General features: G+C 43.4%; 1 protein-coding gene across 6 annotated transcripts in view; it reads left to right on the top strand.

Moving 5' to 3' along the window:
* fmr1 (fragile X messenger ribonucleoprotein 1) overlaps positions 1-18,714 on the top strand; it is a 75,736-nt gene that overhangs the window by 11,575 nt on the left and 45,447 nt on the right. For 5 of the 6 annotated variants that reach the window (XM_072505925.1, XM_072505923.1, XM_072505924.1 and 2 more), the window contains exons 2-3: positions 14,343-14,395; positions 16,769-16,862. In XM_072505925.1, the coding sequence (XP_072362026.1) occupies positions 14,343-14,395; positions 16,769-16,862 (147 nt within the window). The remainder of the gene's footprint in view (positions 1-14,342; positions 14,396-16,768; positions 16,863-18,714) is intronic. The other variant, XM_072505926.1, reaches the window with a different exon arrangement.

Genomic DNA, 18,714 nt, shown 5'->3' with positions numbered 1-18,714 from the left:
TCTCACCCCCCAATCCAAAGATGTGCAGGTTAGTTGGATTGGCCACACTAAATTGCCCGTTAATTGGAAAAATAATAATTGGGTACTCTTTATTTTTAAAAATAAATAAATAAGGGGTCATTCATTTAAGCTAGAAATTAGCATTTTTTTCTCTTGAGGGTAGTGAGTCTCTAACCCTCTTCCTCAGAAGGCTGTGGAAGCAGTCTTTGTTTTTAAGGCAAAACTAAATAGATTTATGATTATCAAGGGTGTGAGAGGTTACAAAGAGTAGGCAGGACTGTGGAAATGAAATGAAATGAAAATCGCTTATTGTCACAAGTAGGCTTCAAATGAAGTTACTGTGAAAAGCCCCTAGTTGCCGCCTGTTCGGGGAGGCTGTTACGGGAATTGAACCGTGCTGCTGGCCTGCCTTGGTCTGCTTTCAAAGCCAGCGATTTAGCCCTGTGCTAAACAGCCTCTTGAATTGAGGTTACAATCAAATCAGCCATGATTTTATTGAATGACAGAGTAGGCTCGTTCCTAATTCATATGATTGTGTCAGAGCTGTGATAGGAAACTCAGAAAAATATCAATGGGATTTGACAAAGTCAACATGGATTTATGAAAGGGAAATCATGTTTGGCAAACCTACTGCCGTTTTTTGAGGACACAGCTCGCAAAATAGCTAAGGAAGAACCTGTGGATTTGGATTTTCAGAAAGGTTTTGATACATAAGAGGTTAGTGCAAAAATGAAAGCACGTTATTGAAGGTAATAGTTTGAGAATTGATTAGCAGACAGGAAACTTCAGAATAAATTAGACTTTTTCAGAGTGGCAGGAAGTGACTAGTGGGGTCCTGCAGGGGTCAGTGATCGGGGCCTGGCTATTCACAGTTTTTATCGATGATTTTAATAAGGGAATAAGATATAATATTTCTAATTATAAAAACAAAATACTGCGGATACTGAAAATCTGAAATAAAAACAGAAATTGCTGGATAAACTCAGCAGGTCTGGCCGCAACAGTGGTGAGTTAATGTTTCAAGCCTGTATGACTTACAGGTTTGCTGACAACACAAAATGTGATGGGAATGTAAGTGACAAGGAGGGTGTTGGGAGGCTTCAAGGTGATTAGACAAGTTGAGTGAGTGGGAAAATACATGGTAGCTGCAATATAATGTGGATCAGTGTGAAGTTATCCACTTTGGTAGGAAAAACAGATTGGCAGAGTATTTAGATTGGGAAATGTTGATGTACAATGTGTCCTTGTCCACCAGTCACTGAAAACAAGCATGCAGGTGCAGCAGCAAGCAGTTTAAGGAAGTATGTTGACTTTCATTGCAAGAGGGCTTGAGTATAGGTGTAAGGATGTCTCACTGCAGCTGTACAGGGCCTTGGTGAGACCACACCTACAATACTGCGTGCAGTTCTGGTATCCTTACATGTCATAGGAAGAGTTCAGCGAACGTTCACCAGGATTGTCATGAGGAGAAATTGGGTAGACTGGGCCTATATTCACTGGAATTTAGAAGAATAAGAGGGATCTAATTAAAATGCATAAAATTCTAACATGGCTGGAAACACTGGATATAGGGATGATGTTTCCTCTGGTTGGGGAGTTCTAGAACATGGGGGTCACAGTCTCAATACAGGGTAGGCTATTTAGGACTAAGATGAGGAGTGGGATTCTCTACCGCAGAAGGCTCTGGAGACTAAGCCACTGAATACACTTAAGAAGAAATTAGATTTCAAGGCTCTAAAGGCGTCAAGAGGTACAGGGAGAGTGCGTGAGTATGGTGTTGAGATAGATGATCAGCCGTGGTCATGTTGAATGGCAGAGCAGGCTTGAAAGATCAAATGACCCACTACTACCATTTTCTGTTTCGATGTAACATTTCAAATTCTGTACCATCTGCCATGTTCTTGCTCACCCAATCCACCTGTTTACCCTTTGCAATCTCCTTGCCTCATTTTTTCCACTTTCCCTCTAAACTATCAATATTGTCGCAAAGTTGGATGCATGATATTCTCTCCCCTCATCTAAGTGATTGACGCGGATTATAAATATCTGAGACCAAACATTCAGTTATAGACGTCAACATGAAAATGTCCTGTTAATTCGGAACAAAACGTAGGTCTATGGTCCATGAGCGCTAATTCTGTGTAACAAGCTCCGGTTTAGCACCTTAACAAATACTTGTTATCAAAATATGCTACTTCCTTGATTCTCCCATATCCACTCTGCTAGCTACAGATTGAAAAACAATCAAACAGATTATCCTTTCATAAATAAGTGTTGACTTTTTCCAATCATATTATGATTATTTAAGTGTCCTCTTACCAGGTCTTAATAACAGGCCCTTGCATTTTCCCTATTTATGATTTCAGCCGAACTAGCTGATCATTTCCTATTTTCCCTCTTGAATAGCAGTATGGAAGAAAATATATACTAATAACAAACATTTGCTAATGATGGTGTGACTAGGTCTGATGCATGGTGGATGTGCGCTGTCACCAAATTCCATACACCCACATACTGAGGAGCTTAGTTTTTACAATTTGTTTCCAATATACAGTAAATTGATACCAATACGAGAACAGCTACTTGTATTTTTAAAAACGTTTAAAGAGATTAAATGCCCAAGATGCTTCACAGGAACAGTATAAAACTAAATTAAGAGAAGGAATTCCAGAGTTTAGGACCTTGGCAGCTGACAGTATATCCACCAGTGATAGAGCATTTCAAGATCAGGAATGCTCGAGGTCAGATGTTGTGGAGAATGTTAAAATTGAAAATCGAGGCGTTACTTGAATGAGAGCCGTTAGAGGTCAGAGAACAGAGGAGTGCTAGCTGAATGGGACTTGGTGTGGTGTGCGGAAATAGGCAGTAGAGTTTTTGTTGATCTCAAAATGAAAGGTAGAATGGGGGAGGCTGGCCGTGCATTGGAATAATCCGATCTACAGGTAACAAAGACATTGGTAAAGGTTTCAGCAGTAGATGAGTTGAGGTGGAGGTGGAAATGGGCAGTCTTAACAGTGACAAGAATATGTGATTCGAAGCTCATTTTGGGGTCAGACATGACACAAAGGACTCAAATAGGCAGCGTCAACCTCAGACAGCTGTCAGGGAGAGAGATGGAGTAGACATCAAGGGAACAAAGTTTGTGGCAGGAACTAAAGTTCTTTGGTCTTTCCAATAATTAGTTGGAAGAAATTTTTAACCAACCAGTACTGGATGTCTGATAAGTCGTCTGAAAACTTGAGAGAGTGAAGGGGTTGAGAGGTGATGATTAAGTACAGCTGGTGTATAAATGAAACCCAACTTCTCAGATGATGTCACCAAGTAACAATATGCAGTTGAGAAATAGAAAGGGGTCCAAGATTAGATCGTGGGGGGGTGGAATTAGAGATAAAGGTGCCAGAGCAGGAAGTGAAGCCCCTGGAGGTGATTCTCTCACAACAATTAGATAGATAAGAATGGAACAGGCGAGATCAAACCCACCCAACTGGCTGACTGTGATTTGACATCATAGTAACAATCTGATGGATGTCATTTGTGACTCTGATAAGACCCTTTGGTAGGGGTAGAGATGTAATTGGAAGGATTCACTCATGGAACTCTGGAAAAGATGGGAATAGATTAGGGAGGCAAATCTAATCACTAAAGTAACAGTGGAAAATCAAGAGCAAGAGGAAGTCAGTCATTCTGTGATGCAATTAGGGCATTTTTAAATATATTGTATCTGTTGCAATAATGTTATTAAAAGGACTTGTGTTAAGGTATCCAGATTATACGTCTGCTAAAGTTGTGATTAAGGGGTTAACTGCTAGGCAGGTAGTGCTGACACTCATGGGAGGGGCTGTAGTTTGTTTAGTTTCATTTTCAGCCCTGCCCTGTGTCTGCTTTTATTAGTCTCATTTTTAGAGTTCCTCTCTAGTTTCTGAGGAAAGGAGGTGTTTCTCAGATTGACTTCTGAAAGTTTCTCTCCCAAGCACTTTATGAAGAAATCTATCTGTAAGCCACTGAGTGTTAATTTTATTTGACCTGTATGTGGAATTCGCTTAATTAAAAGTTTAGAAGTATATGGAAAAGTTTAGAAATATATGGAAAAGTAAGCTCAAAGAGCTTTTTTTAGAACTGCTTAACTGTTAATTGTAAAGCTGTTTTTCCTGGGATGTTAATGGGGTTGATCCTGTGTTAATAATAAAATTTGTTTTAATATAAAAGGTTTATAAAAGGTTCTTAAAAAAAAAAGTTTAAAAAAAAAAAATTTAATATAAAAGGTTCCTAGGTTGTGAATGGAATCACTCCTGGAGCGAAGTATCCTTTCCTCACAGTTTACAAAATTGAGAAATTATTGGAACATAGGAACAGGAGTAGGCCATTCAGCCCCTCGAGCCTGTCCTGCCATTTAATGAGATCATGGTATTATGGGCCAGGGTTTAGCGAACACCAAAGTATACCATGGAGTTCACCTGACCCACAACTTTAAATAGATTTTGGTTATAGGGAGCAGAAGAGCCCACTTTACAGGTGTGATGCAACAGAGAGCTAAAGTATGTTTAAAACAAAAGTGTTTATTCTATGAATCCAGTTAACATTTTATAAACACACAGTAAACAGTTTATCAACTACCAACCCTGACAACCCCCCCCCCCCCAAAAGATACAGTACTCTATAGATAACCCTTAATAACTTCTCAAAAAACATCCATAAGTTAAAACCTTTTTAAACAAAGACAGCAGGTTTAAAATCTCTGCAGAAACAGGTATTACTTTGAAATCATCAATGAGCTGAAGACATTCTTTAGCTTGTAGAGAGAGAGAGATCATTACACAGCTGCTTGCTTTGAATGCTGCTCTCCAACTCTGAAAATGAAACCAAAAAAAACACTGCCGCTCCCAGCTCAAAACGAAAGTAAAAGCAGAGCCAGAGCTCGGCTCCACCCACAATAATATCACTGCAGCTAATTGATAAACACCCATTTCTTAAAGGTACATCCACCTGACAATGGCTAATCTGTAACCTCGCTCCATTTACCTGCTTTTGGCCCATATCCCTGAATACCTTTGCTTAACAATCATCTATCTATCTCAGATTTAAAATTAACAACTGTTCTAGCTTCACCTGTTTGCGGGAGAGAGTTACAAATCTCTACCACCCTTTGAACGAAGAAATACTTCCTAACAACTCTTGTGAATGGTCTAGCCCTAATTTCTATACCATGCCCCCTAGTTTTGGAATTTCCAACAGTGGAAATAGCTTATTTTTATCTACCCTGTCTTTCCTTGTTAATACCTTGAAGACTTCGATCAGATCAGCCCTGAATCTTCTAAATTCTAGTGAAGATTGGCCTAATTTGTGTAATCTCGCCTCGTAACGTAATCCCTGTAGTTCAGGTATTATTTTTGTAAATCTATATTGCACTCCCACCAAGTCCACAATATCCTTCCTAAGGTGGGGCGGCCTTGCTGTGCCTTGGGCATCAGGATGTTGCACCTAGCACGGGCCTCCTGCACCATCATCTTTTTTTTTTAATTTCTTGGGATGTGGGCCGGACTAGCATTTGTTGCCCATCCCTAATTGCCCTTTAATTGAGTAGCTTGTTAGGTCAACGGGGGGGGGAGGGCTGTTGAGAGTCAACCACATTGCTAAGTGGTCTGGAGTCACATTTAGACCAGACCGGGTAAGGATGGCAGATTTCCTCCCCTAAACGACATTAGTGAACCAGATAGAGTGTTAAGACTGAGTCACAGCTGACATCCATTTGTTGTGAAGTCTGACATTGCAGTGCTCCCCTACTCCTGGTAGAAATCAGGGATCGTGTCCAGTTTCCTAATCTAAATTAGGGTCTAGTCCAGGTACTGTAACAAGTCTTTCGAGTTTGCTCCAGCATTCAGGATCATTGGCTGACCCTCTAGCTCAACTCCAACTTCCTGCATTATCCCCATATCGCTGAGTACCCAAAAATCCATCAATCTCCACCTTGAATATACTCAACTGAGAATGCACAATGCCCTGGAGTAAAGACTTCCAGTGATTCACAACCATTAAGTGAAGAAATTTCAGTTCCTCTCAGACCTAAACAGCTGACTCCTTATTCTGAGACTATGATCCCTGGTTCTAGATTCCCCAAGCAGGGGCTTTTCACAGTAACTTCATTGCAGTGTTAATGTAAGCCTACTTGTGACAATAAAAATTATAATTTTTTAAAAAAGAGACAGTTAATCAGATAGTCTTAGTATTTGTGACAAGTCCTCAAGCTTGCAGTTGTTGAGTGAGGGTGGAGGCAGAAGAGCCAGTTTGCAGTAGCAAAATAGAAGCTGACAGTTATTTTTGCATTCGTGGATAATCCTGGAATGATGATCAATTTTGGCAGAAAACAGCATGGTCCAACAATCCTTTGTGGACCAACCAGATCTGGCAGTGAACAGCTAAGCCAATTCTCCTCCATATTTGTTCGGCATGAGTTCCTTGGACTTAGAGGTGCAGAGATGAGGGCTGGTAGAACAACCAGGGTGGCAAAAGTAATAATGGTTTAAATGGGAATTGGGCTTTGAATGGTGAAGGTGTGGTTGAGCAGTTGCAGAAATGTGAATGCAGAGTCAAAGGTGAGACAGTTGGAATTGTGACGGTGCAGTTGAAGATGAATTGAAAGTCAGATCCCTGGGAGAGGAATGGGGAATGTGGTTGGAAAACAATACAAGTATTTAAAAATGTTCTTTTCAATGCAAGAGTGATGCAGCGTGAGGTGGCAAGGTCAGTGTGAATTTGGTTCAGGGAGTTTACACAGAGATTAAAGGAGGATAAGATGATAAGTGAACTCCGAGGAGAGCGAGCCTAATGAATTGAGATTATACATTCTTAGAGGAAATATCTCTGCTTGAGCTGTTGCGCTTGTATATCCCCTTAATATACTTCAAAATGCTCCAACCAGTTCACCTAAAGTGAATAATGCTCAAGTGTTCTGCAGAAACTACTCAAGCAGGGAAATTTCAGAGTATGAAAATGTTGAGCATATTCTATTGCACTGTCCTGGGACATAGAAATAATACCAAGTGCATTCTCTGCCCCACTTCATGTAATGAGGATTTTCACAGTAACTTCATTGCACTGTTAATGTAAGCCTACTTGTGACACATTATTATGTGCTAGTCTTGCCATATTGTTTGGTATATGGTGGTAGATATGTTTATAATGATCAAACTAACAGGTGGTAATGAGCTTGCATTAAGTTAAATACTGTACAGTTAAAATGAGATTTTAGATATTGCAACAGTACTGATCCTTGACAATCCATGTTTCAAAATTGATCACTATAATCGTATTGTTGTGTCAACCTGTATAATTTGCACATTTGATCCTACTACAGTACTTTGATCCAATTTTGCAAATCCTTCTGCCATCTCTCTTTGTTTTACTGCAATCATTGGAACGTATATTTGCTTTGCAAGTTGGCAATCAAAATTGGTTTGTTCAATGCCATCTTAGTTGGCTGTAGTGAGTACTACATCCTGGTCCAAGGTTGGAATACTGTGTGCTTGATTGAGTTTTATCATATCGTTATTTTAAGCATCTTTTCTTTTGCCAAAGTATCAATTTTATGTTCTTATTTTGATAAAATCAGCAGGAGGGTAAAGTTGAGTTTGAATCCAAACTTGATGCAGCTTCAAATTTTTCGAAGGGGCGGCACAGTGGCACAGCTGCCTCACAGCATCAGGGACTCTGGTTCAATTCTGGCCCTGGATGACTGTATGGAGTCTGCACTTTCTCCCCGTGTCTGCACGGGTTTCCTCTGGGTGCTCCGGTTTCACCTCTCAGTCCAAAGATGTGCAGGTTAGGTGGATTTGCCATGATAAATTGCCCCTTAGTGTCCAAAGATGTGCCGGTTAGGTGAATTGGCCAGGCTAAGCTGCCCCGTCGTGTCCAAAGATGTGCTGGTTATATGTGGTTGCGGGGATTGGGCCTAGCAGGATGCTCTTTCAGAGGGTCAGTGCAGTGTCGATGGACCGAATGGCCTACTGCAGAGTAGAAATTCTATGGTTCTATAATGGCAATTTTCTTTGTAAACCATGTCTTGTGTTTTTCTCTTTTTTTGCCCAAATCTGATCTACTGAAAAATTGTTTTAAAATCCACTTTAAAATTTCAGACAGATGGGCACACCTACATAATCTTGTGTTTTGAATGAAATGCTGCTCGTACTGTGTAAAATAATCGTGCCTCATTTCCTGACATTTTGTTTATGTTATTCACGTTGTCAGAAGTGGAGGTGGGTAAAACTTTGGAAACTATTGCAGCCAGAGGTGACTGTCATGGGTCTACATTTATATAGAATGTAATAAATTCTGCCCTTTGCTTATGATTATTTGGATCAGAGTTCCAGCACACAAAGTGGTTGGAAGCAAAATGGTTCCCAAGAACCCCTTATTTTCCTGTTCTTCACCACTCCACAACAGGGCTCATAGCCTTTCCTGTATCCAATGCCTTCACATGGAGCGAATTAATCGGACTGAAAGACAGGCTTCTGGCGGGGACCTCGGGAGGAGGCGGAGGTTGATCATTCACGGCACCTGTGACTAAAGGTGGTTGCAGATGCTTCAGTCTTGTCTCTTGATGTACTGGGCTCCCGGGATGCTAATAGAGTGGATTTCTCTGGTTAGTTGTTGAATTGCTCACTAACCATTCACACCTGATCTGACCTGCTGGTTGTGAGATTACTTAGCTCTACTGGCATGCTACTCCACTTCTGCGTTTTAGCTTCATCAGGCTGGCATCTCATTTTGAAGTACCTCTGGTGTTGCTCTTCTGAACTCATCAAACCAGGGTTGATCTATTGGTTGTGAGATCTAAGCCAGGCCACGAGTTTACAGATTGTATTATTCTGCGGATGGCCCACAGTGTCTCATGGGTGCCCAGTGCCACACAACACCGTAGTATAAAGAAAGGACTTTGTATGCACCAGGACTTTGCACAGGTCACTCTTAACTTATGTTGTCATGGACGGATGTATCTGCACCAGGTTGGTGAGGATGAGATCAAGTCATGTTGGTTGTGGTGGCGATCCTTCAAAATTGCCGATTGCATTCTTCAGGCTTGGTGAGTCTTCAGATGGCTGAGGCGCCCAATTCTGGATACACATGTGCTTCCGCAGGGGGGGAGCATGTTGCACGGGGGAGTGGAATTCGCAGCCCCAGGTTGGCTTCCTTCACTTTCCTCTGCTGCTGCAGTTCTGCGTCACTGAGCCTCTAAGCAGCTTGCGCCTTGATGGACCAAGTGGAGCCATGCCAAGCGGTCCACAGCCTTCTCCTTCCTGTCAGTGGTATTAATACCTCTTGCTTTGGGGCAGCCTTGACCGCACCTTTTACTTTGGCCGTCCTTAGATCATTGGCCAATGGAGAGCAGGGAGAAGATGCCTACAGAGGGAGGCACCTTCTGGACATCTGCAACGTTTCAACCATCGTTAGTTTCACAGGAGCAGGACTTCAATGCTGATAGACACAGCTTCACGGAGGATGCTAGCATTGGTCCAGCGGTTCTCCCATTTGCTCCCCAGGATTTGGCACAAGCACCGCTGAAGGAAGTTCTCAAAGATATTAATGTGGCATTGATAAACAGTCCAGGTTTCACTACAGAACAGAAAAGTGGTCAGGGCAGCCTGGTGGCACAGTGGGCTAGCCCTGCTGCCTCACGGCGCCGAGGTCCCAGGTTCGATCCCGGCTCTGGGTCACTATCCACATTCTTCCCGTGTTTGCGAGGGTTTTGCCCCCACAACCCAAATATGTGCAGGGTAAATTGCCCCTTAATTGGAAAAAATGAATTGGGTACTCTAAATTTATATTTAAACAAAAGAACAGAAAGGTGGCAAACACAACGGCCTTGTAAACCAGGACCTTGTTGACTTCCAAAGCAGCCTGTTGCCAAAGACACATTGGTGCAGCTTGAAGAAGGTAGCGCTGGCACAGCTGTCTCAATGCTGGACTTCCTCATCGACGGTAGTCCATTGGGAAAGCTGGCTGTCGTGATATGGAGAGTGCTGCACGTACTCCAGAGCCACTCCATCTACATGGGTGGCATGTGGGATGTCCATCTGGCCTGAGGAGGTTGGTGAAGCACCTTCACTTTGGCGATGTTTAAAGATAGGCCAAGCCTCTTGCAGGCGGGGTTGCAGGGATCAAGTGTGCCCTGAACAGAGTGAGCAATCACGCAGCAGTCATCCGTAAATGGAAGGTCGTGGATTTCCACTGTTGTCGAGGAGAATACTAAGATTCAGGCTACTAGACGAGAAGGGCTTGAGGTTCATAAGGAGGAGGTGTTAGCAATTCTGGAAAGTGTGAAAATAGATAAGTCCCCTGGGCCGGATGGGATCTATCCTAGGATTCCCTGGGAAGCTAGGGAGCAGATTGCTGAGCCTTTGGCTTTGATCGTTAAGTCATCTTTGTCTACAGGAATAGTGCCAGAAGACTGGAGGATAGCAAATGTTGTCCCCTTGTTCAAGAAGGGGAGTAGAGACAACCCCGGTAACTATAAACCAATGAGCCTTACTTCTGTTGTGGACAAAATCTTGGAAAGGTTTCTAAGAGATTTGGGCAGCACGGTAGCATTGTGGGCAGCATGGTAGCATTGTGGATAGCACAATTGCTTCACAGCTCCAGGGTCCCAGGTTCAATTCCGGCTTGGGTCACTGTCTGTGCGAAGTCTGCACATTCCCCCCGTGTGTGCATGGGTTTTCTCCGGGTGCTCCGGTTTCCTCCCACAGTCCAAAGATGTGTAGGTTAGGTGGATTGGCAATGATACATTGCCCTGAGTGTCCAAAATTGCCCTTAGTGTTGGGTGGGGTTACTGGGTTATGGGGATAGGGTGGAGGTGTTGACCTTGGTAGGGTGCTCTTTCCAAGAGCCGGTGCAGACTTGATGGGCCGAATGGCCTCCTTCTGCACTGTAAATTCTATGATAATCTATGAGATAGGATGTATAATCATCTGGAAAGGAATAATTTGATTAGAGATAGTCAACACGGTTTTGTGAAGGGTAGGACATGCCTCACAAACCTTATTGAGTTCTTTGAGAAGGTGACCAAACAGGTGGACGAGGGTAAAGCAGTTGATGTGGTGTATTTGGATTTCAGTAAAGCGTTTGATAAGGTTCCCCACGGTAGGCTACTGCAGAAAATACAGAGGCATGGGATTCAGGATGATTTAGCAGTTTGGATCAGAAATTGGCTAGCTGGAAGAAGACAAAGGATGGTGGTTGATGGGAAATGTTCAGACTGGAGTCCAGTTACTAGTGGTGTACCACAAGAATCTGTTTTGGGGCCACTGCTGTTTGTCATTTTTATAAATAACCTGGAGGAGGGCGTAGAAGGATGGGTGAGTAAATTTGCAGATGACACTAAAGTCGGTGGAGTTGTGGGCAGTGCGGATGGATGTTACAAGTTACAGAGGGACGTAGATAAGCTGCAGCGCTGGGCTGAGAGGTGGCAAATGGAGTTTAATGCAGAAAAGTGTGAGGTGATTCATTTTGGAAGGAATAATAGGAAGACAGAGTACTGGGCTAATGGTAAGATTCTTGGCAGTGTGGATGAGCAGAGAGATCTCAGTGTCCATGTACATAGAGCCCTGAAAATTGCCACCCAGGTTGAGAGGGTTGTTAAGAAGGCGTACGGTGTGTTAGCTTTTATTGGTAGAGGGATTGAGTTTCTGAGCCATGAGGTCATGTTGGAGCTGTACAAAACTAGTGCGGCCGCATTTGGAGTATTGCGTGCAATTCTGGTCGCCGCATTATCGGAAGGGTGTGGAAGCATTGGAAAGGGTGCAGAGGAGATTTACCAAAATGTTGCCTGGTATGGAGGGACAATCTTATGAGGAAAGGCTGAGGGACTTGAGGCTGTTTTCGTTAGAGAGAAGAAGGTTAAGAGGTGACTTAATTGAGGCATACAAGATGATCAGAGGATTGGATAGGGTGGACAGTGAGAGCCTTCTTTCTCGGATGGTGATGTCTAGCACGATGGGACATAGCTTTAAATTGAGGGGAGATAGATATAAGTCAGATGTCAGAGGTAGGTTCAGATGTCAGAGTAGTAAGGGCGTGGAATGCCCTGCCTGCAGCAACAGTAGTGGACTCGCCAACACGAAGGGCATTCAAATGGTCATTGGATAGACATATGGACGATAAGGGAATAGTGTAGATGGGCTTTAGAGTGGTTTCATAGGTCAGCGCAACATCGAGGGCCAAAGGGCCTGTACTGCGCTGTAATGTTCTATGTTCTATTTTGGTTTTGTCCTGAAGTGAGCATGACGTGAGCTGATAGCTGCTGGCTGGTAAACATTTTCAGGTATACCGTCTGGCCTGCCAATTTTGTTGGCTTTCATCTGTTGAATAGCCTGCTTAAGTTTATCGATGGTTGGTGGATCACTGAGGGAATCCTCCACAGGCTTAAATGCTCTCTTCTGATACAGTGGATTGAGGATCAGTTTGCAGTGCCCCTTCCAATACTGATGTGTGGTGGTGTCATCCTTGAGGAGCCAGGATCCTTAGGGTCTGTAAATTGTCTTGGTAGTCTGGATGAAGTTGCTGGTTAATGTGGCCCTGAATCTCATGCGCCTTCTACACCCACCAGTTGTTGTTCTTGTCGCAAATGCAATGCTAGACCCCAGCCTTCAGTTGGTTGTACATTGCTGTCTTTTACTGGGCACGTAGGTGACTTTGCCAGGCGATGAAGGCTGCTCACTTCCGGTTAAGGAGATTGCAGATCACGGTGTCATTGGCGTCAAACCAGTCCTGGCTCTGTTACAGCATGAACCCAATAGTCTGTGCACAGGTATCTAGGACAGAGGATTTTAGTTGCTCCCAGCGCGCCTGGATGGAGATGACATCAGTGGTGGGCACTTGCTCCAGTGCACTGTGAAACCGGGTCCTTCACTGCTGCAACGTTCAGCTTTCTCTGGGTGGTCTTTTGGGTCCTCTTGTGTCTTGGCACTAGGCACATGTTCATAACTGAGCGGACAAGTTGGTGGTCCTTCCAGCAATATTCAGAATCCTTCATGGCCCTCATGACAAGCACACATCTCAGATCTCTGCCTCAGACAATGATATAGTCCAGGGGTGCCTCTATGTGGTCTTGAGCGGTTCTTCTGGCGGAAGACCATGATCATGCTGTATTGGGCACACCAGGTGAAGAGTAGGATGCCGTTGGCATTGGCCATTCCTGTGCCATTCTTACCGATAATTCCATTCCAGATGTCTGCTCCTGTCCTAAATCCTCTATTGCCACAGAGCTGTTGCTTTTGCCTGACAAATGCCTGCCCGTGATGTTGTTTAGCACAGGGACTCCAGTGCAGTCAGGTTCCACTCAGTCTTGGCGGCTGGTGGCTGAATTTAGTGGTACGGCAGACCACGGTGACTGGGGCCACTTCCCCGCTGCAGCCTTCTTCCACTTTCATAACCATTGGGGCTGCCACCCTTTCCTGCCTGCTCTGCCATTGAGGACTTCTTGGATCGTTCTTTGTCTGGAAAATCCCCATGACCTTACTGTCACGGGAGGCCCTACCTGTAGAGCGAGTTCCAGGTGGCAACGTTCTCAGGTTTACTCTACCAGGGCACAGTGACGATCCTTGGAAAGGGGTTCACCATTTGCCACAGGCTCAGTCTTGGCAGCCCTGTCTTTCAGAACTCAAGTCAGAATTTCTCCACCCAGAGAACATTCTATGCCCTTGTTGCCTTCGGTGCTTCTTCCAAGTAGTGTTCATCATTGAGGATTGTTGTATCATCAGCTGAGGAAGGGCAATGGATGCTTCTTGCCCATATTTGATCTGATATTATGAAAGATGGATCCTGAGTCCATGTTGAGGATTCGGCGGTCACTCTCATTTCTGTTGAATATGCCTTTCCAGTGGACAGGGTATACTCGGGATGGTGATGGAGAAGTTTGGATTATTGGCTCAGAGTTGTGATTTCAGGAGTGTGACTGTCAGGCTGTTGATTGATTAGTCTCTGGGACAGATTTCCCACGTTTTGGCACAAGTGCCCAGACGTTTGTGAGGAATACTTTGGAGTGTTGATAGGCAGGGTACACTTTTGTTGTAGCTAATGCCAAGGTCAATGTTTCCTGCCCTAAATCCTTTTGAAAATCTGTATCCGTAGTATTTGTACTATTGTACAAATCCTCATTCTGACTTTAATACAATCTGCGCTGCATTTCGTTTGCAATAACCTTTCAAATCACAAAATGCTGAGTTGGTACTTGGGCAACTAATATGATTTAAAACATGTATCAGTCATGGTTATCACTGCCAAAATCTGCATTTCCCGCAGTCTGCATTTATTTTATCACACACTTTTTTTATGTTTTTTAAAATTTCTTACAGGCATTTGTAAAGGATGTGCATGAGGAGGCGTTGACTGTTGCTTTTGAGAACAAGTAAGTTGTTGTCTTGCATGGTATTTCCTTTGTAACATTACTGCCTCTTGTCAGTTTTTGAAGAGAATGTAAGGTTTTAATTGAGAGTAGAATTGAAAGCCGCATGATTACCTTATTTTTATTTTTGTTCCGTGTACTTGTAATTTTCTGAATAAACGTGTGCTTGTTTTTTTTTCCCCCTGGACTTATGAACCATTCTTGAGTATCTTTGCCAAATATTAATTTTCAACTGTCCTTTCACAATGCTTATCGGCAGCATTTGAATTCTAGCCAAATTCTACCCAATCCTTATCCAACGTGCACACGTACTTGAGCTTCCAGCAATTGCAATGAGGAGTTTTACCAGTTTTTCACTGCCCTGATCTATGGGTGACGAGACCGTTTGCAATAATTCTAATCCTACTCTGTCCAAACTGGTTAACTCAGGAGACTTCCATGTTGTATTCCCATGTCTCAGCTGGATGAACCTGCTGGGGAGTTTTGTGGAATCCTTTTATAAGTGAACTTGCTTTAATATAAACTTGAAGGAGCATTCATGACACGGCTGAACAGGTTGATTATTAACTTGTAAATCCTTTGAATATACCCAAGGCAGGTTGTAAAAGCAGGTGAGTTTCCTGGGCAACCAGAACCATGTAGCGGCTGCAGCACAACAGCCTCCCTGTGTTAAAAGACTCCACTCTCAGATTCTTGCCATTGGCTTCGAGGGACTAGCAGATGAAAAAGCGGAAGATATAAACTCTAGTTCCTTCATTTGCCTGTCGATTCTCTGGGTGGTAGTGACTTACAGCCACTTAGACAGTCTAAGCTGGTTGTAGTGTTCTGAATTCCTAACAATTTGTCGCCTGGACAATTATATTTGAATTTGTTTTCTTCTGAAAAGATTATGTCCTGATATAAGTCACTGGCTCACTGTTATCACTGTGAAATGATGTATTTTCTCCAACTAAGAATGTAACTCACTGCTCTTTTTTAAAGGTAACAAAATTGCTTCTTTTTCCCATGATCAGATGAGCAGGCAGAATGACCAGCCCTGACCTATGCAGGACATAGGTTGTGTTACAGACCACTAGATAGGATGAATCATGAATAGTTTTAATTTGGTCTTGGGATGTGGGTGGTACTGACAATGCGGTTATATCATCCCTGGTTGTAAGTCTTTTTTTAATATAAATTTAGAGTACCCAATTATTTTTTTCCAATTAAGGGGCAATTTAGTGTGGCCAATCCACCTAACCTGCACATTTTGGGTTGTGGGGGTGAAACCCACGCAGGCACGGGTAGAATGTGCAAACTCGACACAAACAGCGATCCAGAGCTGGGATCAAACCCGGGTCCTCAGCGCCACTGCTAACCACTGCACCATCATGCCATCCTATCCTGAGTTGTAAGTCAACCATGTTGTGTGAAGCTGTAATCACCAAGGTGAGATCAAGTGAGGTGGCAGCGACTGGCCCCTTTTATGTGTGTCCTGTAAAATATCTAGTCTTGTCTTTTGCTAAAACAATTTATTTCAATGTTACTTACATTCAATTAAAACTCACCAATGACAGGAACTGGTGCTGGCTGCACAGAGAAGACTTCCCACTGCCAAGTTCTGTATTGCACTAGTTTCTCTCTTCTTGCGGGTTTCTGACTATTTAATTTCCACCTCTTGTCACTCCTACAGTTGCTACCATGCCGTTCTATCCCTAGTTGTCAGTCAACCATGTTGTGTGAAGCTGTAATCACCAAGGTGAGACCAAGTGAGGTGGCAGTGGCTTTTATGAAGGACATATGATTATTTACTGCTAATTTGTGACCTGGGATTAAATGTAGCAATTTGCCTTGGCAGGAATACGGGCTCTCAAACTCTGACTTGCAGGCCAATTACTATTGGGCTGTTGCATTCTTTGTTGACACTGGTACCCCTGTAGTTTCTAATTTTTGGCCTCCGTATGGTATGAGTTATGCCCAGGAAGGCAAAGGGGTGCCCCACGGGTACCTTTTTTTATTTCAGCAGTGTGCTGGGCCCTAGTTTGGAAATCATGTCGAGATGATGGGTCTATGTGCAGGAAAGGTGACAGCAGGCAGACAACTGTAGGACTGGCAAAGGTGGAAATGAAAAAGTCAGAAACCCGCAAGAAGAGAGAAACGAGTGCAATACAGCACGGCAGTGGGAAGTTTTCTCTGTGCAGCCAGCACCAGTTCCGGTCATTGGTGAGTTTTGATTGAATGTAACATTGATATAAATTGTTTTAGCAAAAGACAAGACTAGATATTTTACAGGACAGACACTCAGCTGACGAACCATGCACGATTGGAACATTTCCAACAAGTCCCAGGGCTAAAAATTTAACTTTCTGAATCAGCTGATTTCAATTCTGGTTTCAGCTGGCAACCCGAGCGACAGATTCCTTTCCATGATGTTCGGTTTCCACCACCGACAGACTATCACAAAGACATCAATGAAGGCGATGATGTTGAGGTATGTGAATATCCATGAAGAAATTGTGTTGCAGAATCTTGCAGTTTCTAAAAGTTACTGAAGGCTCCATCCATAAAGTTAACTTAACATGTTTGCATATTTGACATTTGAAGTTAGTTAGCGTGGAATGGTTGATCACATGTAAAAGTCAACCTCTGAAGTTTTGCCAAAAAATCCTTAATTTTTCAAATCCCTAAATTCATTATAACCGTACTTGTGAATGCCGACTCTGTTAATCCTGCTGCACCAAGGCTTAGGGCTGGGAGTTGTCAGCATGACAGTATCCAAAGATTAGGCCATTTCCTTTCCTTTCCCTTCCCTGCAGCATTGAAACCAGAGGCGCAGCCATTCCCACCACTTCCTATCTTGGGCTGCTGGGTTTGGGGAAGGGTTCCTGAAATGGGGAATGGCCTGGTGAAGCTGTATTAGTGACTGGGCTAGAGTTCAATGCCTCTATGGGATTTTGTGGGAGCACCATGTTCCAGTTTGCCGGACAGCTGATGAGTCCAGCAAACGTGAATCAATATGGAACTGAGTGGCAAGTTCAAGTGAACTGCTGGGAGATCCATATCCAGTTCAAAGTTCGTGGGACGGGAAAAAAAGCGTGAGGAAGAGCTTGAAGTTAAGAGTTTGGAGATATCCATAAAATAAATTGTTAAAACTAGATAATACCGGTCTAGAGGTGAATTGGGGTAGGGAGGAGAAATAAGACAGGAGGGCAGAAATGAAGTGCTTCAAAGTTCTGACTCATTCTGGTTGATGAACATCTATCAGCATTGGGAGTTAACATCGACCAGAAACGCAACTGGATTGCAGGTCAGATGCTGGGATATTTTTTTCTCTTTATTCTTTCATGGGGTATGGGTAATGGGTATCGCTGGCGAGGCCAACATTTGTTGCCCATCCTTAATTGCCCTTGAACTGAGTGGTCGGAAGGCCATTTCACAGGATGGTTAAAAGTCAACCATATTGCTGAGGGTCTGGAGTTACATGTAGGCCAAACCAGGTAAGGATCTCCTCACTTAAATCAGATTGATTTTTGCAATAATCAACAATAGTTTCATAGACACCACTACTAAGAGTGGCTTTCAATTTCAGCTTTATCAATTGAATTCAAATTCCACCAGCTACTGTGGTGGGATTTGAACCCATCCTGGAGTCTGGGCCTCTGAATTTTTCGTCCAGTGATAATACCACAATGTCACTATCTCCCCTGCAGTGAACAACTCATCTCCTGATTCCCCAAAGCCGGTCCACCTTCAGAGACGAGCAGGAATGTGGTGGAATACTCGCCTAAAAGAGTGCAGTTCCAACAACATTTGGTGCTCAACACCATTCAGGACAAAAGTTCACTTGACCACCCCATCCGTCAATTTAAATATTCACTCCCTCCACCACTGATGCACATTGACAAGATGCACTATAGCAACTCACCAAGACTCCTTCGACAGCAGCTTCCAAACTATACATTTGCCACCACGAAGGACAAGGGCAGCAGCGACATGAAAACACCACCACCTGCAAGATCCCCGTCCAAGACACACACCATCCTGACTTGGAACTGTAATCAGCCTTCCTTCGCTATCACTGGGTCAAAATCCTGGAACTCCCTTCCTTAAAATACTGTGGGTGTACGTATACCGCATGGACTGCAGCAGTTCAAGAAGATGGCTTACCACCACCTTCTCAAGGACAGTACGGAATGGGCAACAAATGCTGGCTTCGCCAGCGAAGTCTACATCCTGTGAAAGAATTTTTAAAAAGCTATTCTGAACATTTTAAGAGCATCTGTTCCATATCATCGTATAGGAGTTAAGGACATTTCAAAAAAGTGTTCCCTTCACACCTGCAG

Source organism: Scyliorhinus torazame, chromosome 5 (genome assembly GCF_047496885.1).
Source record: "Scyliorhinus torazame isolate Kashiwa2021f chromosome 5, sScyTor2.1, whole genome shotgun sequence".
Taxonomy (NCBI): Eukaryota; Metazoa; Chordata; class Chondrichthyes; order Carcharhiniformes; family Scyliorhinidae; genus Scyliorhinus; species Scyliorhinus torazame.
Note: the sequence above shows the minus strand (reverse complement) of the source record. Positions and strands in the feature narration are given on the sequence as shown.